We start from the raw sequence: 23,794 nt of genomic DNA, 5'->3' as shown, positions 1-23,794 counted from the left end.
GATTTATATGTTTGGCTTCACCTGAGCAAATGGTTCTGTCTATGTCTCTGGCATGTCTATGGTTCAAGTGAGGAATTGTGGATCATACTGATTTTTCTGGACAGTTGTTTATTGTAACCGACATCATTTAACTTCTTGCAATACCAACTCACTGTGTGAGCTTTTGATCCAGGTCACAAGGCTGCCACAGCCATGTAATATTGGGCTTTGGGAATCCAAAGACAGTACAGGTAAGCTGGTGCTCCTGGCCTGCCCTGTAAGTCTGAAGGCCTAAAGGAGCCACCTCTTCTTCAGATATTCTTGGTTTTACTGTGGAGACACACAAAATATGGGTATAAAAAACTGGAGGCAAAAAGGTTATTAAAGAGAATGAAGTGAAAGGAACAAGCAATCTAGAGGACAACAATTAGTAACAATAGGATTAATGAGAGGGGATGCCAAAGAGGAAGCAGTAGACAAGAAGGACTCAGGTATGCATTAAAGGAAAGGCTCTCACTCTCTGGCTGACTGAGATAAGGCTGACTCTGAGACCTCACTGGCTGATAACCTTTCAGTGATTGTGATTATGAGAGACCCAAATGACCTACCACCACACACCAGCAATGGTGATCACCTAAGTTCATACTGCACAGCTCTGACCATAACACAGCAATTCTGCAGTAGGCATCACTTTAATGTGATGTATGAGAATTCTTTCGATATGCAGTGGGTATGTTTCTGCTGAGCCTAGTCCTTTAATGTAAAGAGGAACATTCTTGCTATTCCTCTCCAACAAAGACAATTTTTCTCATGAATGTGCTGACCTACTGAAATCAGACCTTAATACATGAGCAACTTTTTCCCATTGTCACAAATGATTATCTTTAAACAACAGAAACTGGGTGTGTTGATAATACTGATCCCTCTCTGTCCCAAATGTTGCAAACAACATTATTGAAATAATAATTACTTGTAATTAACAGCAGTCCTTCTAATTGCACAATGTTAGACATGCATGACACTTTCAGCTTTTATTGGGATTGCTCCAAAGATTTCTGTCCTTGACCATTTCTACAGTTCTAGTTTATATGAGCAGAAGATGATACAGAAGAACTGCTGACTATAGCTTTCTGTAATTAAGTAGTTTGTTTTAAATAGTATCCAAATTGTTTAATAGGGTAGGGACATGGTCATTTTGTTTAATAAGTCAGTTCAGTGGAGACTAAGGAAGGAGCAGGAATGATAGTTGGCTGTGCACAGTGCAATGTGTATTTCTGAAGACCCACAAGTCCCTTTCAAAGGCTGCTAATGAAGTCCAGGTGCATTCAATATGTCAATCTAGCCCATTTCACCAGTGGAAACTAAGAGGGCCAGGGAAAATTAAGCTGTAGAGAAAGGACTAACCAACAAACCCATTCCCATTCTAGTATTTGATTTAGTTGACTTACTTTTCACAAAAAATGTATAACTGATGTTCCTGTAAAGCCCATACTTCAGGTTGGATAAAGCAATGGTAAAGACTCCTGCATCCTTTTCTTTCACCTCCTTGATGTTGAGGTTATAGCCCGTTAGCTCATAGCATAAGGAGGTATTGATGGGGAAGCCATCCTTGTACCTGTGAATATTTCAATAAAATCCAGAAAATCTCAACTTCAATTACTCTGAATGTGCACTGCATTACGGATTACTGTTCATTATAAAACAATATTATGATCCTACCACACTATTTTGTCTGGTGCAGGCAGAGCATCAACCTGTGGTTTAAAGTTCCAGCTTTTACCTTCTTCAACAGTGATAACCTTACGTGTTCCATGGGTCACAGTGAGGAATGGATGCTCTACAAAGTGTAACCAAAAATCTCTCATTACTAAAACAAACAAACAAAAAGTTCATAGCACAGAATCACAGAATCACATACTCACCATATACAGTGGCATTGGCTTTACCATGCTTCTTAGAACCACCTTGTTTTGCTGTGCATATGTAAACGCCAATGTCTTTTAGAGTCACATTCGGTATAACTAGTTCGCTGTTCATTTTAATGACGTTGTCAGGGTCACTCCTTTTCACATTAATCTTGTGAGTCCGATTGATCTGGAATACAGAAAAGCATTTCCTTTGTGATTATTACTATTGTAATTAATACCCTAACCTAGTCAATTTGTATTTAACTAAAAACTAATTTAATTTTATATGCAGGACAAAAGGACTCAAGATCCTAAGAACTTACAGGGTTGTGTTGGAATTCCCAATCAAATTCAATCCAGCCATTGTATGTGGTGTCTGCTGAGCAGACGAGGTTCAGTGTGTTTCCAACCAGGACTCTAGCAGGCTTAGGAGTAATGCGTACATTTCTTAGAACCACAGCTACACACAAGAGAAAGAAAGTCAAAAAAAGGTATACTTTTACACATTAAATCATGTAGACCACTTTATATTTAAGAACATTCAAATTACAAAATACTCACTACGACGTAGGAGTAGGAAGTTTGATGTGACCTTTGCTCCATTCACACTGGTAACACATTCGATCGTTTTGAAGCTCTGAAAACGATTTAGTGGAATCCTAAAACCAACTTTTGGGTCCCATGATATATGTGCTCTGGCAGAGTTTTTCAGGGGAGGATCCTAAAAAGAAATGATCAGTGTTGAGGTATTCCAACAGTTCTATCTCTAGCTGCGGAAGTTCAAGTGAAAACTGATACTTATTAAGAAATATGTGGTAAAATGTATTATGTTGTAAGGCATGTAACATTTCTGGGGTATCATTTCATGTCTTTTGCTCTATCATGGTTTCAGAAAGAGAGGAAGAGAAGGAAATGGATCGGATAAATGCCACAGATGTTCCAACAGCAGGAAGGTCACACAACAATCTGTAACACCTGACAGAGAAGTATTTGTCCATGGTAGCACCGGGTATAGCTTAAGAGAACATAGACAATATGTACACACTGGAAAATGCATCAGGATCTGAGTTCATCAACCTCCTTGACTTATCTTGGCCAGCTGTTTTTTTTTCTACCTCCTGCATATTGCATGACAATCATGTATAAAATGCTGGTTGTATTTATAGTCATTGTCTTTTATTCCATACAGCCACCTTCCTGTTCTTAAAGGAAGTAGTCTGGTTGGCTCCACAACCCATCTCAAGCTTCCTTGCACCTCTATCACTGTATCTGAACACATACAAATGCTTAAGAAAATGTCTGAAGCATGGGAGGACATGGAAGATTCTTATAGTCCCATACTTCCGTCAATGCCTCATTGTAATAAACTTATTCACCACTGTCTTAACATGATAACTGAAATAAGTCAGGAATACATAAGCAGCACAGATTGCTTACAGTGCAATTACTGACTCACAAAACATTGTATTGGTTCATGATACTATGACAAACCATACTGTAAAATATTAATATTTGACTTTACAATGGGTGAAACAGGAAGGTAAAAATACTCACTATTTCCAGAGTAACATTTTGACCAGGAGATGTTGTCCTGCAAGGGATCTCCAGAAATTTGTCATTCCTGTATGCAAACAGGATCTGGTCACTGCTGCTATCCACAAATGGATGATGATGATCTGTGCCAAAAAATATATGATTATCTAACTACATATTTCCACAGGCAATACAGGTCAAGCATTGCAAATAATGTTGATTGTATATATGCGACATAGTGTTTTCAAAATTCTGTAAGTGAACTGTAAGTCTAAAATAAATAAAAAGGTTGTTACTGGGCAGAGTGTAATAGGTTTCATAGAGTATAATAGGATTCCAACACAATCACACTCCTCTTCCACCTCCCAAGTGTCATCCATCCCTATACAAATGCTTTCTTCTTTCCATCTCTGTCTCTTTGTATTTTCTGGCTTTGTAAATGCTACAGTTGTTGGAGCATTTAGTTCTAAAGATTTTTGTGTGTTTTTACAAAGTGTTTTTATACTTATACTTTTATACTTTATGTTTTTATACAGCAAACAAAAATAGCATAAAATAGATAAAACACTGCCTACTAACTCTAGAAATTATGATCATTCCAGTTATTTATTCCTTAGCCTGAGGTGTATTACAGTAAAGGATAAATAAATTATACACCAAACTGACCTATCTAAACCCAATAACTTACCTTCGACAAAGACATATGTGGAAATCTCATTTTCTCTGGAATTGTTGTGACTGCAGGTGTAGTATCCTGTGTCTGTGAACTGAAGATTGTGTATCACCAGTTTGCTGCAGTGTGCAGTTTGCTCACACGGTTCAACTTGGACACCTTCAGAGCTTAGACTCCTACTGGGAAGCTTCCACTGTACTTGGCTAGACCCCCTAATCCAAAGATCATTAATGACAATTAAAAATAACATATAGGAACATCCACAGATAACACAATTTGCCTGATGCAATGTTTTCAGCCTGTTGCATATAGAGTAGCGATACTAAAATGCTGAACCCACATAACACTCTTGAGAAAAAGAAATAGTTATATCTAGAACCCTTAGAGGTTCTGTTACTTGTCCATTTTGGGGAACCTAACCACAGAGTATTTTTCTGTTTCAGTGGAGTTTGGAAGCTAAGACGCAGTGCCAGAATGGATTTAGCACTATAGCTAACCATGTACATTTGAAGATGGATAAGCAACTGGACTGCTGTGTGGAGCTTTAGGATAAGTGTCCCTGACCCTTCCTCAGTAAAATGTTTTGTGGAGTAAGCAGAATTAGTTTAAAAATTTTAAAGGCATGAAGTACATCTAATTTAAAAAAGATTCAACAATTTGCTAACATCAACTTGTTTTATTTTGCTAGGTTATCCTGCTTTCTTTACTAATGTCAGGTTAGCCTGGTATAGAGTCTAGTAGTTAATATATTGTCTAGGTAGTGAACCAAAAATCTAGCTAACGGTAAATACTGCAACCTCGCAAAATGGCATAGTTGCTATAGACAAAAAAATATCTAACAGTTTAAGATTAGTAATAAAATTATTTTTCTGTTTCAGTACTGATTAACATGAACATGCAGTGTTCCTTACTAACTGTTCCCTCAAGAATATTACTAGCAGATCCAAAAAACCCCCAACAACTGTACAATGTCAGAGGCAGAATTCACACATCCTAATGACAATGTTGCAATTTCTACCTCTTAGTTATGTAACTGGGTACAAATGCATTTTTGACTGAAGTCTAAGCAGATATAAAAAAGGCCTACTGCTTTTTGTAAAGCTAGTACAAACAGATATTTCATGTAATGTGGGATCGAGCCAACTACATTCAAAAGAAATACTTATTAATTTATAGTCCACACAAAATTCCTTAAAAGCTCTGGTCAAGACCAATTATGAATTTGACTTGAAGTAGCTACAGTTAAGGAACTGTAGCTACTACAGTTAACTGAAGTTATGTTCTCCAAATTGCTATATGTGACTATAATTTACGAATGAAAAAAACACTTCTGATCAGACATAATCCACTGATTTCATTTGGCAGTGTTACACCTGTAGTACACAAGCATCAGTTGGATATGTTTAGTTATCTGGATATTCATACCATAAATTTTTCCTCAATATATCTTTTTTTTTTATAATCTAATGGTTTATTTTTAAGTGTTCTAAAAAAAAACATTCTCCCCTGTTAATCTCATGCATTCTGATAAGTCTGACTTTCACATGGGAACATGCCTTTTCTTTGATGGTGTGTTCCCAGAAGAGCATCAAACATGTCTGACATACCAGTGAGTTTGCCTCCAGACTGAGAGGTCAAACAACTTTAGTCCCTCATAATGAATAAGATAGAATGGACAAATCAGAGACATTAACAGCACATGCCCTTGTAGGGAAGCGTCACACTCTGCAGGCCCAGAGAGGTTTACATTCCTGACATGATTGCACCATGATGCAAGTACCCATAAATATTCAAAAAACATGTATGTTTCATTTCACACTACTTCCACTTTTGAATACTATAAAGAATGGTTTAACCAAATGAGGCCATGCTGATTGGTTCACAGAGTCATTGAATGTGTAATGCCCTAGGCAGAAATACCATTCTTATCTGTTTTAATTTAAGCGCTGAGGGTAAATTACGCTTAGATTTAAGAGCATTAGGAGTAAGCAGAGTCAGAAAAAATGTTTCTGGACTCATACCAACTATCCTTCTTGTGAAGTGGCCCTGATTATTAATCTCCTCTGAAGCAATACAGAACATAAAAGTGATATATTTTGTCATGTCATCATTATAATGACAAATGTAATAAGTGTACACCTTGTAAAAGATATCCGACATCCGACAGTTTTGGAAAAAGAAAATTTTTCACACATGACAGTATGCAGAGACTTTCTTAGCATTTGTAGCAGCAAAAGAAATAGATTTGTAGTTTTGCAGGGAGTGTGTTGGAGATGAGAATACAGTACCTGCAGATGAGTATAAGGAAGCCTCCAGCATGCTGCAGGTGCGTGTCTTTGGGAGGATGCAGCTGTGGGGCTAGCACCGTCCCTGCAGGAAATACAACACAGCCACGGCATTCACAAACAGTGTGACTCTACTACCAGCATTCATACCACTTACAGCCTTATAAAACATGCAGATGAATAAGACAGCTCAACAGAATTTTGTTTCCAGAGAGGATAATCTAATCAGGCTGCAATAACTGCAATTATCACAGTAGTAAATACACTGCTAGCTATATAATTGTCCTCATTATACTATAAGCTGAACATATTTTTGTTACAATTCATTCTGAAAGTGAGTGGATATTTTTTATGGCTGTCTCTGAAATCTCACTTGTGCCATATTGATGTTGTCATCCTGGATGACACCCATAAGGATACAAATGTTTCATCACAGGATGAAGGAGATCAGTCAGAATAACTTTGCATTGATTTATGAACACAAAACCTGCTAACCAAATCCCCCATAGCACATCTGAGCCACCAGGGTCTGTGGAACAAAGGAATTCTGCTCTACATACTGTCCCAGGATCCCTGTGCTGTGGTTTGGGGATAAGCTTCCTGCAGCATATGGGTTCTATGCAAGGCAGCTGTCAGACTCAGGTAAAATAACACAGATAAACAGTTGGTTGCCTTACCTTTGACAAAAAGTGGGCAGCTTATGTTCCTGTAAAGCCTATTCTTCTGGTGGGATAAAGCAAAGGTAAAGACCCCTGCATCCTTTTCTTTCACCTCCTTGATAGAGTCATAACCCATTACCTCATAGCATGAGGAGGCATCCTTGTACCTGTGAAAATGCATTACAGTAAAATACAGAGAATCTCTAGTTTATACTTTTGTTTATTTATTTCATTAAAGATTTTATGAACCTACCACAACTCTTTGTCTGTTGCACGCGTAGCATCTACCTGCGGTTTAAAGTCCGACCTTTTACCTTCTTCAGCAGGGACAGGTGTATGTGTACCAAGGGTTACACTGAGGAAAGGAAACTCTACAAACAATAACAAAATAATCAGATTGCTGATTTACTAAAGCAATAGCACAGAATCTGTTCATCAGATACTCACCATGTACAATGACTGTGACCGACGCATGCTCCTTAATGTCATTTAGTGTTGCTGTGCAAGTGTAAATGCCACTGTCCTCCGCAGTCACACTGGGTATAATAAGTTTGCTGCTCATTACAATGATCTTGTTAGGGTCACTCCTTCCCAAATAAATTTTATGATTCCTACTGATCTGGGATACAGAAAAACAATTCCTTTGTAGTCATTACTGTTTTTATAATAACCCTAAACTAGTACATTTATATTTTTACCAAGGCAACCTCAATGTCATCTATATGGCCTAAAGTATGTAGACACCTGGGTACTGAACATCTCATTCTGAAACCATTGGCTTTAATATTTAGTTGTTCCCCTTAGCTGCTATATCTTCCTTACTTCTGGGAAGAAGACTTTCCATTAGATTTTGAACCATGGATATGATCATTTGTGCCGCCATTCCTATACATCCAAAAGGAAACCTGTTCCAACATGACAATGCTCATGTGTACAAAAGGAGATCTTTACAAAGATGTGGTTTATCACAGTTGGTGTGGATAAACTCAAGCCCTAAATGTGCCCGCCTACTTTTGGCCATATCATGTATGTGGGACAAAAGACTTAAGATATCTTGTATAAACACAGATTGTTTTACATGATGTGTAAATAATTTATTTTGGTTTATGATAAATACTTACAGATCTGTTTTGGAATTGCCAATCAAATTCAATCCTGCCATTGTATGTGGTGTTTCCTGAACAGGTGAGAACCAGGGTGTCTCCAACCAGGACTTCTGGATGCTCAGGAGCAATATGTAGATTGTTCAGAACATTGCCTATGCAGAACACAGTGTTGGACATGAATGTATACTGCAATACACTAAGCATTACAAACACAGATATTGGCACAATAACTCATGTAATCGACCATCTTATATTTTGGAACATGTGAAAAACCACTCACTAAGAGCGATTAAGATGAAATTTGCTGTGACTTGTTTGTCATTCACATTGGTGACACATCTGACTAAGCTGTAGCTCTTAAATTGACCCAGTGGAGCCCTAAAGCCCACTTTTGGATCCCATGACACATGTGCTTTGACAGAGTCCTTCATGTGGGGAACCTAAAAAGAAAAAGATCAGTCTTAAGGTCATCCAACAGTTCTGTTTTTTATGAGAGGGAATTAAGTTCAACTGAAAACCGATACATATTGACACATGATAAGGGACTTTCTGTATGTTGTAAGACATAAAAAAAAGTCTGTAGTATTATCTCTGATCTTTTGTGTATTGCTTTTCTTATGTTCTGTCATGATGTTAGGAAAAGAAGGAAGGAAGGAAATGGGTAGGAGGAATGCCACAGATGTTCCAGCAGCAGGAAGGTCAACAACAATCTGTAATATCTAACTGAGAAGTATCTGTAGCGAAGCAGCACTGGGTACAGCTTAAGAGCACATACACAATATGTGCACACTGGAAAATACATCATGATTTGTGTTCATCAACCTTCTTGAACTATCTTGGCCAGCTGTTTTTCCTACCAATATCACATGGTAATCATCTATAAAATCCTGGTTGTATTTATAGATATCGCTTCTGTTCTGTATGGAAAAAGTACAAACACCTTCCTGTTCTTAAAGGAAGTAGACTTGCTGGCTCCACAACTCGTCTGAAGCTTCCCTGCATCTGTGTCAATGTATCTGTACACATCCAAATGCTTCAGAAAATATCTAAAGGATGTGAACCTGGAAAATGCTTACAGTCCTATAATTCCTTCAAAAGCTCATAGTAATAAAATCATTGTAATAAACTGCTGCAATGTTAATGTGTCAACTGAAAGCAGACAGGAAGAAAACTAGATTGTTTTGAGTGTGATTAATTGCAAAATGTGGTTGGTTCATGATTGCACAAAAAACATCCAAACAAAGTCCTAACATATTTCTTCAAGCTGAAAAAAATACTCAATGTATTTTTTTGTCTACCAACCCCCCCCCAAACTCCTTAAGCATTGCATTTGTTTGTTTGTCTTTATACTTGAATATTCAATAAAAAGTTATTGGACAAAAAAATAAAAAATACTTACTGTTTCCAAAGTAACATGTTGACTGGGAGATGTTGTCCTGCAAGGAATATCCAGAATTTTTTTATGCGTATGTAGAAAAAGGATTTTTTCATCAGAGGTCTGTAGGAATGGGTGATCATGATCTAGGCAAAAAAAAAATACATAAGTAGATTATAATTTTGTGTGTACTATATGTATACCGTATATGCATATGTGATCTAACTATATGAAGTATCTGCTGAAATTTCCGTCACACGCTTCTACTGTGACACTCATTTAGTCACTGGAAAAACAGGAGCCCAATAGGAAATAATAGTCAATGACCAGAGCTTCCAACACAATCATGCTCAGTTTCCGTCTCTCAAAAGTCATCCAGCCCTGTACAAATACCTTCCTGTCCCTGCATCTTTGTTTTTCTCTGTCCCTGAACAGTTGGGTTCTGTCTGCCATGGCATTTCAGTGTGTAATAAACAGGTTATTACAAAAAGGGCTGGTTGGCTGTTTCATAATTTTGTTTAAATATGGTTTCACATTCACATTGAGACTGAAAAAAGGAACTGATACTAATGTTGCAACTGCTGGATCAAGAGGTGGCTTTTCATAATTTTTTTTTTAATTGCATCATTAAAGAACAGCATTTTTCTTTTAATCTGCAGCACATGAAAGAAAACATTTGTCTTAAAACTGACTACAATATACTATATAATAAAAATGAATATAATGGACAACAACAAATGAATATAATAATGCTGATAATCCATGTACTAAAAGAGAAGCTGCTGAAGGTCTCTGAGCTCTAAACAGTGCTAAAAATGATGATGACCATCCGAATTATAGCTTCTTTAGACTCAGGTGTAATCGAGAAAAAAGTATAGGAACAAACCATATAAATGACCTATCTAAACCTGATAACTTACCTTTGACAAAGACATATGTGGAACTCTCATGTTTTCTGGAATTGTTGTGACTGCAAGTGTAGTATCCTGTGTCTGTGAACTTCAGGTTGTGTATCACCAGCTTGCTACAGTATGCAGTTTGCTCACATGGTTCAACTTGGACACCTTCAGAGCTTAGACTCCTACTGGGAAGCTTCCACTGAAGCTGGGTTGACCCTCTAATCCAAAGATCAATAATGACTGTTAGGAATAACATATAGCAGCACCCACAGATAACACAACTGGCTAAATTCACTGTTTCAAATTTAGAATAATAACAAGAGGATGTTAAAAGGTATTATGAAACCTAACTATTCACATCTGTACACAAATAGATATTTAACAGCTCTGTTAATTTATTTTAAATGCCATACCATATGTTCATATTCACACCATTTCCCATTCAAATATCTTTAACATTTAATGATTTAATTGGCTTATATTGAAGTATTTCTTTCTAATGTGTCTGAGTTCACATGGGAACATGGCTGTTTTTGGATGGCGTGTTCTAGCAACACATTTTTTAAAGAAGATCGCATTAAACAGATCCCAGAAGAGCATCAAACATACCATGTCTGACATACCAGTGGGTTTCCTCCAGACTGGGAGGTCAAACAAATTTAGTTCCATATAATGAGCCAAATAGAATGGACAAACCAGAGACATTCAGAGCACATGACCTTGTAGGGAAGCGTCACACTCGAAGGGGTTAGCACCCCAGAGGGTTTCGCATTCCTGACGTGATTACAACATTATGCAAGTCTCCATAAATATTTGATAAATATGCATGTTTTATTTCACACTACTTCCACCTTTCTGTACACCAATTAGAATGATTTAAACTAATGAGATCCTACTGATTGGTTCATGGAGTCACTAAATGTGTAATGCCCTAGGCAGAAATACCATTCTGATCTGTTTTAATTGAAGTGCTGAAGGTGAATTACGCTGAGATTTAATAGTATTAGGAGTAAAAAGAGTCAGAAAAATGTTTCTTGTCTCACAACAACAATACTTCTGTATAAGTGGTCCTGAATTTTCATATCCTCTGAAGCAATACAGAAGACAAAAGTGATATATCATCTTCATAATCATAGATCTTACAGCTCAGAAATGTCCCACAATTCAGTAAAATGCCTGTGTGCTGGTACAGGAGTATAGTAGTAATAGTAGTAGTAGAATACAGTACCTGCAGATGAGTGTGAGGGAGTCTCCAGCATGCTGCAGGTGTGTGTCTTTGGAAGGATGCAGCTGTGGGTCTAAAACCTTCCCTGGAGGAAACACAACACAGCCAAGGCATTCAGTAATAGTATTCCTCTATTGGCAGCAGTGTAATTACTCAAATTGCTGAATTTTTCACTTCAAATAAAGCCAGACCCAAATCTTCTGTGAGGCACCATCTGTATCAGCACAAAAGCAGGAATGAATCATAAATCTCTTGATTAGTTTACCTCAGAATATCTTTTTTTTTCTCTTATGTAACCGCTTGTCCAGCCTTCACAACGTGTCATCATTATTTATGTGTGAAAGATACAGAAATATTGTTAAAGGATTACACTTGGTGTGTGGTCAGTTAAAGTAGCTGACAGGGAATTAAGACATGCTAAGTATAGGAAGCACTGTCTGGCCCGCCTTAGTCTGAAAAGTGTGTTCATTGTACTTTTTGTTATGCAAAAGATGCCTAATATAATTTGTCTTGCAGTGGATATAGGGACTGTATTTAAAGTTTGTCAGAAAAGAAAACTTACAATTACAAAATGTCTTCAGTCCCTAATTGTGGTTAAAGTTTATCTCTCTTTCTCCTATATACACACTCTCTCACTTCGCTATTTTTCCTCTATTTAAAATCTTAAACAGGCTAAAGCAATATGCCTATAAACCTAACTCTCAACCACTGAACCCTGACTTCAGTCTTGCACACCTGCAAACACACAAACATACAAAACCAATTAAATCAGTTTGGTGCATTGTGAAAGTAAGTAAAAAAGCACAGCTGCACTGGAAGAATGAACTTACTCACCAATGTTGCTACTTAATATGAACTTCCTCCCAGTCTGCTATAACACCATTGTTGTTTTATGTCCAAAGGTTAGTTAAATGGAAGGTATATTACTTGTGTCCCCACCTCTCTCAGACCAATTCTGCCCTTCCATACAAAACGGTAACTTAAAATAGAGATAAAGCATTTCTGTATTCACGGACTGCTTAATCGTGATTGTATTTCATGTCTAATTAAATTGTAGGAATGTTAGTTTAGGCGTGTAGATGTCATGTCATTTCGCATGATGCTTAAAAGCACAATAAATCCTGCACTACATATGCATCATTATATGTCAGCAAAACTTTGTGCAGGATTTCAAAATCCTACGATAAAAAATTCACATTAAAAGTTAAAGTAGTGCATGACGCTGTAAATTACTAAAAGGGAAGACCAGTAGCCAGGGTATGGCTAATTGATTTTGGTCCCTGCAATAACATGTGCACATAGTGTAAATCTGCATCATTCCTTTTATATTTATGCCAGCTGGTACTTATGCACATGGGCAGTTACACAGAAAATACACAAAAGCACACATTCCCTCTCCCATGAGTACATTCTCACAGATGTGGACCTGCACGCATGTACTGGCGAGAAACTCAGCACTTTAAGTCCACAAACTATCAGTGCTGATCCTCACAGCTGGTCTGTTCAGCAGGGCTTCCAGCAGTACTTAAAAAGCGTTCCTTCTGATAAACTTCCACCATATCTCTTTGCACCCACGTGCCCCCTTCTTCCACCCCCACCTGCCCCTGAGTCCTGCCCAGTGCTGACCTCAATGAGCAGCTTCGCCCCCTCTTTCCACAGCTGTGGCCTGCATTCCACAGAACAGTGTCTGAAAAATACCAGGAACAGAGTTTGCTTTTAGGGTAGGGATCTGGATCATGGTTCCCATAGAAGCCCATTAAAACTATTTAACAGGCATGAATATATGGTAATATTGTCTAGATGCAGGACGTAGCAATCTTGCTTGGACTCCACTTACAGTCATTAAAGAGTTGAGAGTTGCTCAGGTCCCTCTTTCTCTGTATAATGGATTCTTCTTTTTCGACATTTCTTCTTCATTCATGTCCAATACACTGTTTGTACCATGAGAGCAGGGAACATTTGATCCAATTTTGAAGGAATTATTCCAAAAGAAGATTGAAAGAAAAGAAATTATAGGAAGATATAACTGGCTTTAAGAAAATATAAACAAATTTAGAATTAATCCAACAAATTAGGAACACACTAAGAATAAGTGATTTAGCCCAGTGGAACTCCACCTCATGTATTAAGAGTCGTGAAATGCACTACTTTCATACAAGGTTAGTCATGGATTGTCTGTTTGTGTTGAGGAAATTTCACCTAACAGCCCTGGAATAATGTGCGGAATTCCCTTCACTGCAGTTAATTCAGGACTCCCTGTTCTTCCTGTCTACTCACTGTGTGATGCAGTGTGCCCGTAAAGGCATCTCAGAGGAGGGAACCATTTTTGAGCACACACACAACAATAGAGAATCGCAGTTCCTGTAGCCTTGGCACAATGTTCACTCGCACTAAGAACAAAAGTGTTAAAAAAGTCAGAGGCCGCATGAAAGAAAAAAGGGTAAAAGACATCATTGTTTTGCCTTTGGATACTCCACAGAGAATGACCACCCTCATTGTGTTTACTGTATATCCATTCTGCTGTTTTATTATTATGTTTATGTTAAGACAGAAAATGATCTGCCAAAAAAGGAAAATGTTGGTACTTCTTAAATGCTAAGACTAAGATAGTCATATTGCTATTATATATCTCATATTCCTTTTTCTGGCAAGCTGCAAGGTTATTGCAAGTGCAAAAAAGAATAGACTTTTTTATTATCTTGTAGTTTGGTCTTCAGAGATTGGGGAGCTGTCCATCTCTCTGTTCTTACAAAAATGCAAGTAGAAAAACACATGGCCAAGTAATGCTGTCACAGTCAGGTTTTACTATTAATATTACTCAAATAAGGTGATACTGCAGACTCTGGGGTATAACAAACAGAAGAAAAGAATCCCATAAGCTCTCATAATATGCATTAAATCTTACAGGATTTACATTGACTGGTGAAGGACGTTTACCCTGAAATTGCAACATAAAACTATGAAAAATGCATTATAGCTGGCTCTGAAACTAATTTATTTATCATAGGGCACGAGGGAAATTGGCATCATTCCCAATATTTAAGCCATTTATGAAGCATGCATGCGAGCTAGAAGCGCTTTCCACTGCTCCACTGCTCACCACAATAACTCTGTCAGTCTGTTAAACACTGAAAGGATCAAGAGACAACAAACATTAACATGTTTTTCACAGCCCCTGTGTTAGCACCTGCCTCTCAGATACAGAGAGACCTTGTGTATGCGTAGTCTGCTCACACATCCCACTCCTCTACTGAAAGTTGATCTGATTTTGCACTCAGCTGACTTGCACTTGACTGTACACTTTTCGGCTTCCTTTACTATTGCAACACAGAGCTCCTCCACAGTGCACACAGAAAGCCTTCTGACAGAAGAAACATGATCTGACATAAATAGCAGTCTACATCTGCGACTGGGACACAGGAAAGCACTTAGCATTTATCTTCCTCAACATTTATTTTGAGTAAGGTCTCATATTAGTCATTTAAGCCAAATCCAAATAAGCTGCAATGCTGTAAAATAAAGCGATGAATCAAATTGTCCATCACAAATATTTGTACTTTATGTGCTTGCTCTGCTTGAGCTCTCGTGCATCAATGGTTTTTCAGTAACAAATCATAGAAACAAAAGATAAGGCTATTGCAATATTAGTCATCATTTGAATATAATGAATGACAGAATAAAGTATTCAGCATTACACTGACTGTAAAATGTTTTAATATTTTGTAATACTTATTTCCGGTAATCTCAGTGTAACCTATGACAATTTGTTCTAGACAAGTAAAGTGGTTGTTATGATGCCTGATATAAAATTCAGTTTATCTGATGATTCTTAGTTTTTTTCCCAGTTAAAAGCAGTGTCTTTTAGTGTTTATGTATGCATAGTTGGTAAAGACAATGGACTTAATTTCAAACTACACTTTGGACTTGAAATGATTACATTTGTCTGGTGAGAGATTGCATTGAATTAGTTGCTTTAGACTGCTTCAAAGTGGGAAATCTGATTTAAGAATCAGATTATGATAAAGAAATTTCTAATAAAGAAATGTATTAGAAATAATTCCTGGGCAATATATTTAGGCATATTCCACTAAATATGCCAATGATAAATTATTGAATGTTTAATAAGAAAGAACCAAGTCACTTTTTGTCTTATTCCCAGATCATGAGTAGTTTGGGTGATGAATAATCCACAAAGAATTCTATTCCTCCAATGACTAATTTACAGTGAATAGCGACTCAATTGCTGTAACAGTTATAGTAACTGTTTAAGTATTTTAGTAAGGCGAACTCCCAATCTTAGCTAATAAATTCAATGATTTGAAATTTTTACAAAACTTTACAAGACATAGACTTATAGATAGGCTTTTGATCCACTGTAACCCTGACCTGGGTAAAGCATTTATTTAGGGGGAATAGATGAAAGAACTAATTATTATGTACATGAAATAAATCTACACTGAGCTGGTCAATGGAACTCATTTTGTGGTTTAAGGTGTATGCCTACAAAAAGTTTTAGATCGCCTAATGCAGTCAAAAGTAAATCAGTAGGAAATCAATAGTTGTGCCGCAAACACAACTTAAAGCCATCAGATTCTAGCTGTTTCATCAAAGAATACAGTTAAGACTCACAGATAACATTGCATCTACTGATTCTTTCAAATGTCTCAAAGTCTATCAGCTCAGTGTTTTGTAAAACAGTGCATTGATTGCTCACTCCTTACACAGCACAGCCAGAAGACAGCCATACAAGTTTACTGAAATCCACGAGAGCATTTCACAGAGCAGAGACTTGGTACTTAGTTTAAAATATTTACTTAAGAAATCTTTTTGTCAAATATTCCATGCGTTCTTGGTTTAAGATCCACTGAAGGCTGTAAAAGCCTCCCCTGTCTCATAAACAATCACCTTGACACACTTTTTTGGAATACATATTTGGTATAAACAATGCACTGTAGGCCTTCAGAAAACAATGGCATACCTCTACATACCCAGTGATTGTATGAGGGAGTATATTTACAGTTAACTGGGCATGCATGTAGCTTTGGGAAGGAATCTTTATTCAGGTAGCGTGTCACATTTCCCTGACCTCTGTTAGCCAGAACAATTCCAGGGTGCCTCCTGCCTCTCCATCCACTTCCTCCATGTGTGTTTCCCACGCTTGTGGACATGTGGACAGTGAAGGAAATCTACATGGAAACCTTGTAGACAAAGCATGAGGACAAAAATGGCTACAGGCGGAAGGAGTAGTATTTCCTCTGTTTGGATCCAAACAGGGTGTCTCTTTTTGTTTGGACACTAAGAGGAAGACATGTATCTGCAGCATCTTAAGCAACATCCACCGTTTATATACATACACTATATTGCCAAACGTTTCGGGACATGCCTCCAAATTATTGAATTCAGGTGTAGTTTTTCAGGGTTTGGGCTTGGCCCATTAGTTCCAGTGAAAGGAACTCGTAATGCTTCAGCATACCAAGACATTTTGGAAAATTTCATGCTTCCAACTTTGTGGGAACAGTTTGGGGATGACCCCTTACTGTTTCAACATGACTGGGCACCAGGGCACAAAGCAAGGTCCATAAAGACATGGATGAGTGAGTTTATATTCATAGTTATATTTACATATGGGCTGAACCTTCCTTTTTTATACTGGACATTCCACTCCATTCCACTGGTTTGGGTTCAAGTTTTCAAAGACCAAAGATATTTTCAAACCACGTTTGCCTACTCTGGATGTCAAACAGTGTAAAATATAAACTAAGCAGATCTTCACCTACAACAAATAAGCCTACATAAATGCCATATGGATCACACTCCAGTCTGAGTGTATACAAAGTGCATACATTATCAAGCTGGGAATAAGTGCCTGTTGTTTAACATTGTGGTATTAATGTCAAACCAAATTTGGAGGAGGGACAAATCAGCAGGATTTTTTCCCCTCTTACTACTAATCACAGTCTCTTACATGCAAAACAGACAAAAACACTAGCACTCCAGTAGAGGTAGAAAAGCAAGCAGCTCGGTTAGTTTATCACAGCTGAGCAGGTACACAGCAGCATTACAGCTGTTTCGCTGGGAATAAACTCCCTCCTGTGCAATATACGGGAACTGCATTTCCCAGCTGAGCGCATCCAAACAGCTATAAACTCATACAGGTGTTGGAGAGGAGAAATAGACTCTTTCAGAGTCAGACCATCAGTCTACCACAACTCCAACATCTCTGATATTTTTTGTGGCAGTTTGAAAGAGTAAGTCATAAATTCGTAACACAGACAGGATTATGATAAATGAGACATGTTGGGTTTAAAAGATGAAGACTTACCATTTACTGGTATCAGGCAGTAAAAAAGCACGAATATGAAAGCCGCGTTTTCTTTAGGAGTCATTTTCATTCAGGTTTTGTTAGAGAAGGTGTCGGTACTCTGCAGTGCAACTGCAGTGAAGTTACTCGTAAAGCAGCTCAAACTCCGTGTACGCGCCTCATTACATGAAGGAAAAAGTCATGTAATGTAACTGTTCAGTAGCGATCCCTGTGGTAAAGACACTTCTGCATCAACTTCAGAGTATCAGATCCGACGAGGTACAGCCTATTGTAACGCAATTGTATCCCATAACGCAGACAAGCGTCCCGAGCTCACTGGAGAGGAGCCTCGCGCGCAGGTGCGAGTGTTTTTTTTTCCCCCTTACAATCGTTTGTGAAACAATATAGTTAAATTTCCAGTAGAATAGCCAGGTATTTCCCAGGACTAAAGATAAATATCAGGGTAAATTATTCCAGAGTAAATGAAATGACGTCTTTGAAGCGTTACCCCAGCTCATCAGTGAGGCAGCGCTCTCTCAGCTGCTTTGGCTCGCGCGCCTGAAGGCTTTATAGGAAACACGTCGCAACGTCACACTTCAGTGAACTTGGAGCGCCAAGCTTACATCAGCTTCATGTACTGAGTCTCTTTAAACATGTTCTAGGCCATTTTATCATTTTGTGACTGTCACATCAGTAGGCTTACACTTCTGCAGGCAGAAGCATAAACTGTTTTGACTTAAGCTAAGTCCTAGAAAGTCAGCTTTTTGATATTGTGTCCCCAAAATGTAAAGAAAATGTGAAACCAAATGTTTTGTCTGAAACAGAAACCCCTCACTGTTAATTCTTGGCCCCCAAATCTTTTTTTCTGATTTTATTTCTTCCTTTGTTCAGATAGTACTAAAATAAAATACATTTAAAAATGAATAAATACAACAAACATTTTTATTTTGCCTGTCTGTATTTCTTACTACATTTCTTCCACAATAGAGCTTTGAGAACTTCTTAGTCCATGACCTATTGAATCTGTATCAGGTTATATTTATGGATGAAGATTTCAAAGCACTTCTGTAAGTCGCTCTGGATAAAGATGTCTGCCAAATACTATAAATGTAAATGTTTTAGACACTTTTATGCAGATGATACTGAGATCAATCTGGAATTTTTGGACCATTCTTCAATAACCAACTTTCTCAAAACCTTCTGACGTCATGTACACCTTGTAGAGCCTTTAAATCTTTAAATTCCACAACGTCCTTCGGGCGAAAACGTGCGCATGGTCCTTGAACACACATTACACACAGTCTGTGCACTCATATTGTAAGTTACAATATTCTTTTATCTGCACAGAGTAGTTAAAATCCTATCAAACAAAAATACATAGAACAAACAAGTCCTGGACTTATTTATACTCTTAAAATAACAGGACACACGTCTAAATTATATCAATACAAATAATCAACGGTAAACTCTGTCCCTCTTCCCCATGGTGTCTGTAAGATCAATGAACTGTTCACCTTGATGCTAGAAATAACACACTTCATGCAGAGGCATCTCCATGCACTCCCTTGTTTTCAAAAGCTTAGCATGGATGTTTTGTTTTTAAGTGAACAAATCTGGTAGCAATTTGCTATGAGTGATACACAGCTTGTTTTTTAAAACTTTGTGGCAAAGAAGATGGTATGGCGCCTGAAAGCATGGGAAGCCACTGTACTACTCATTTCTTGTAAATATACTTGTACTTGTAAGTATACATGTATTTGTAAATATTTTATTTGAGATTAACTTTAATATTAACATTTAATTATCAGTTAATATTATTAATTATGAGTTTAACTAATAATGTATGTATACTTTACTAAAATAGCATAAATAAAATAAAAGACTAACTGGAAATTCGGTAGAGTGTAAATGTATGAAATTTTCAAAAGTATTTTTAATTCATAGTGGCTTTTAAATGTGCAACACAAGGCTTGGACCAAATAAACAAATACACTTCTGGGATTACACATAAGAAGGTTATCATATACCATACTTGTTTTTCCACACCACTTAACCACTACAGCGCTGATTTTACCTCCTTAACACCACAACACATATAGAAATGAAGCAGAGTCTTTTGCAAACGAGTCTTTAAAGCTGTGTGGACCATGGGCCAGAAGGGCAGCTAGATAAGACTTGAGCAGGAACAATTGCTGGAAGCTTAGATCTAAGAGAATTGGACTTTTAAGACATGTCTTTTTTTTTACCTTGTGTGCCAAACACAATACAACGCTCTAAACAGTTGTATGTATTCAGCTTGAGCTCTTTCCTTGAACTCAGCAGTAACCTCATGTTATAACAACAGTGTGTGCTATAAGACATAGTAGCCTAAAAATACTATTATATAAATAAAACTCTGGCTCAAAAGTACAGAATGTGAGATGCATTTTTTTTTTTGCTAATCTATTATAATTGAACTGTAATATCAATAATTTTAAGAACAATTCTTGGTTGCTGGCAACATAAATTTCAGCATGAAAATGTAGCTTAACCCATTTTATAGCAATACAGCATTCAATTAAGTTTAATTAGGTTAAAAAAAACTTAAACAAAAACATAGTCATGGTATTAAATATAACTGTTTGCTCCTAAAACTTTTATGACTTCACACTGGTATATAGTCAGTGTTTAGGTAAACGTTACCTTTTCTTGGTGTTTTATTCATATTGAAAGCAGAGAGATATGAGAAAGACAATGCATTGCATATATTTATCCACTTTCGTAAATACTGAATGATTAATGATTGTTTTATAGCCAAAGCAGATTAATGGCAGTATATGGGGGTAGGCATAGTTTAAAAAGAAAAAAAAATGTGAATCTCACACTCTGGTGTTCCAGATTTAACACGTTGCAAGAGATGCCATCTTGTGGTCAGAAAGCAACATAGTCACAGTGGTTACTGTATTTTAAAAAAACAAAAACAAAAAAACGCTTGTCCACCCCTTTAACTATTTATGATAGATAGATAGACAGGAAGTGGACTGGAATCTAAAACTTCCCTAGGTATGAATGAGTTTATGAATATGTGTGATACCCCGTAATGGACTGGTGTCACATCCAGTATGCATTCCTGCCAAGTGTCCCTAGGACAGTCTAAAGATCCATCATCTATAGTGAAAATGAATGAACAAATAAATAGTAAAATGTTTATGCACACTAGCAGTCAACCATTTTTGATACACCCCCTCACACACACCCTTTTTTACAACTGTAGAATAATAATGAAGACTTTTACACTAGAGGCAGAGATAGGGCATTGGATTTCTTGTTTCACCTCAAATATTTTTTTTCAGTTTCCAGTACGGTTTCCTTATTCCTGTATGGTTAACAATACAGCTAATTTTATATTCCTTTCTAGTGTTGCTGCCTCAGGGTTCCAGGGTCCAAGGTCCAATCCAGTGCTCAGTTTACTGTCTCTGTAGTCTTGTGTCTGCATGGTTTCCCTCCAGGTTTTCTAGTTTTCTCCCATCTTCCATTAAAGACAGTTAGTGTTTAGCATGAAAATGTGCGTACATGGTGCCCAGAGATTGTTCCATGGATTGACTCTGGATCCTCCATAGCCCCAACCAGCAGAGGCTTAGCTAAATAATAGCAAGGCAAGATTTTAGGGTGCCCCCTAAGGCTAACACTAAATCAATAAAAATATCAAATCTCAGTGCAGAACTCTCCAAAACCTCTGAAGTGTAATATACAGTGGTACCTACATCCTTGGCACAATTTATCATTTTACAACTGTGTTTTCTTGTAGCCTATGGGATGTAATGATGGTTTATCTAATCGGGACACTTGATCTAGTGATACATCTAGCATACAGATTATAATGCTAACAGTTTCAGACATTTATCCTACAGTTGCCACATCATGTTGAGCAAAATAAGAAAATAAATGTCAGGAGGGCTGCTTGCATGTTCCTGCTTTAGACTGCTACAGTTTCTAGAATCATCTCTGATTTGGTGGATTTGCCATAATTATCAAAAGCAGCCCAATATCCTATTAAAAACAGCTCAAAAAACAAGTATTAAAACACTGCTGTTTTCATTAATAGCTATATCCTAAAATATGGTTTTTATAATTTTTACAAATGGTAAAAATTGCAAATTGCAAAAATGCAGCTATAACTCATAGGTAACAATGCAGGCACAATCAGGAACAAATGAGTATCAAATATAAGGATATAAACAGGCATCTTGATGACTGTGGCATCCAAACAATTCTTGGTCGGCACTAAAGGTTTGCCAAGACAGGCTTTTTCATGCCATGATGATATTTTACCTAACAGCTGCATGCAGAGTATGATTTCTGCATGCTGCAGCAGAAATCATGATGCATCATTTATCAGTCTTCAACTGTCCAATTTTAATTATCCAGTGTACAATGAAGCCTCAGATTTTTGTTCTTTAATGACAGAAGTGGAACCAACTGCTGTTGTAGCTCAGCTGTCTCAAGGTTTGATACATTGTGCATTCTGATACTTTTCTGCTCACCAAAATTGTAAAGAGTGGTTACCATAGCCTTCCATCCAGCCTTCCGGGTCATTCCTCCCTAATCTTCCCCATTAGCTAGGCATTTCCTCCTGTATAACTGTCACTCTAGATATTTTTCGCACCATTCTGTGTAAACTCTACATGAAAGTCACTCAAAACAAATTTTCTTAATTATGATGTTATATTTAAATTAACAGAAGCTCTTGACCTTTATATGCATTATGTTATGCATGTGCATCAACATGATTGGCTGAATAAATAATTAAATAATTTGTAGGTGTACAGGCATACCGTATATAGAGGACGTGTGTAAATAATCCTATTTTTCTTTAGGCAACAACAAAAAATATGTTATTAAACATAAATCCTAATACTCCCGATATTCAGCTATTTGTAATGACACCACCAAAGAAAAAAAGTTGAAGTAAGCACTGTTGAATTTATATTGAAACAGAAACCAGTTTCTTCCTCTGTTACAGAAACTTTCAATCAAGGTTTATTTTTATTTATTTTATTTTCAAATGTTTAGCTGATTATATTCTCCTCCTTTTATCCAATAATAAGGTCTTAGCCCCCACAGTCATGCAGATGACACTAAGATCTAAACTGATCAGACATAACATTATGACCACCTGCCTAATATTGTGTTGGCCATGCTTTTGCTGCCAAAACAGCCCTGACCCATTATGCACTGTGTATTCTGACACCCCTCTATCAGAACCAGCATTAACTTCTTCAGCAATTTCAGCAACAGTAGCTTGTCTGTTGGATCGGATCAGATGAGCCAGCCTTTGCTCCCTATGTCCATCAATGGCCCTTGGCCGCCCATGACCCTGTCGCCGGTTCACCACAGTTCCTTCCATGTACCACTTTTGATAAATACTGACCACTGCAGAACGGGAACACCCCGAAAAGAGCTGTAGTTGCTCTGATCCAGTCGTCTAGCCATCACAATTTGGCTATTGTCAAACTTGCTCAAATCCTTATGCTTGCCCATTTTTCCTGCTTCTAACACATCAACTTTGAGGACAAAATGTTCACTTGCTGCATAATATATTAGTTAATATATGTTATTCAATTCACCTGTCAGTGCTCATAATGTTATGCCTGATTGGTGTATTTAGATTAATGCCATTATATTCTGTCTTAGTATTTGCTATCTTAGCACTATCTTTAATTCCACTGAATTCCAAATAATCATTTAAAAAGTGAACAGGAAGCTCATACACACTGAACACACATTACACCAAAACCATGCTAAAAAAATACTCTCCACTGCAAGTTACACTTCTGTTTTCCTCTGCATAGTACTTACAATATGCTATCAAA

At 37.2% G+C, this 23,794-nt stretch overlaps 1 protein-coding gene across 1 annotated transcript in view; it reads right to left on the bottom strand.

Annotated features, from left to right (window-relative positions):
- Positions 1-18,505, bottom strand: part of kdrl (kinase insert domain receptor like) — a 39,247-nt gene extending 20,742 nt beyond the window's left edge. Inside the window, exons 1-18 of the mRNA XM_058397303.1 lie at positions 17,964-18,505; positions 11,645-11,726; positions 10,438-10,634; positions 9,542-9,663; positions 8,423-8,582; positions 8,158-8,294; positions 7,484-7,655; positions 7,290-7,407; positions 7,055-7,203; positions 6,381-6,462; positions 4,108-4,304; positions 3,441-3,562; positions 2,448-2,607; positions 2,210-2,346; positions 1,902-2,073; positions 1,699-1,816; positions 1,428-1,594; positions 153-309 (exon numbers count right to left, since the gene is read on the bottom strand). Coding sequence (XP_058253286.1) covers positions 153-309; positions 1,428-1,594; positions 1,699-1,816; positions 1,902-2,073; positions 2,210-2,346; positions 2,448-2,607; positions 3,441-3,562; positions 4,108-4,304; positions 6,381-6,462; positions 7,055-7,203; positions 7,290-7,407; positions 7,484-7,655; positions 8,158-8,294; positions 8,423-8,582; positions 9,542-9,663; positions 10,438-10,634; positions 11,645-11,726; positions 17,964-18,033 — 2,519 coding nt within the window. The 5' untranslated portion in view covers positions 18,034-18,505. The remainder of the gene's footprint in view (positions 1-152; positions 310-1,427; positions 1,595-1,698; positions 1,817-1,901; positions 2,074-2,209; positions 2,347-2,447; positions 2,608-3,440; positions 3,563-4,107; positions 4,305-6,380; positions 6,463-7,054; positions 7,204-7,289; positions 7,408-7,483; positions 7,656-8,157; positions 8,295-8,422; positions 8,583-9,541; positions 9,664-10,437; positions 10,635-11,644; positions 11,727-17,963) is intronic.
- Between the last annotated feature and the right edge of the window lie 5,289 nt (positions 18,506-23,794).

This window comes from Hemibagrus wyckioides, linkage group LG08 (assembly GCF_019097595.1).
Source record: "Hemibagrus wyckioides isolate EC202008001 linkage group LG08, SWU_Hwy_1.0, whole genome shotgun sequence".
Classification (NCBI taxonomy): domain Eukaryota; kingdom Metazoa; phylum Chordata; class Actinopteri; order Siluriformes; family Bagridae; genus Hemibagrus; species Hemibagrus wyckioides.
This window is presented reverse-complemented; position numbering and strand designations above follow the sequence as displayed.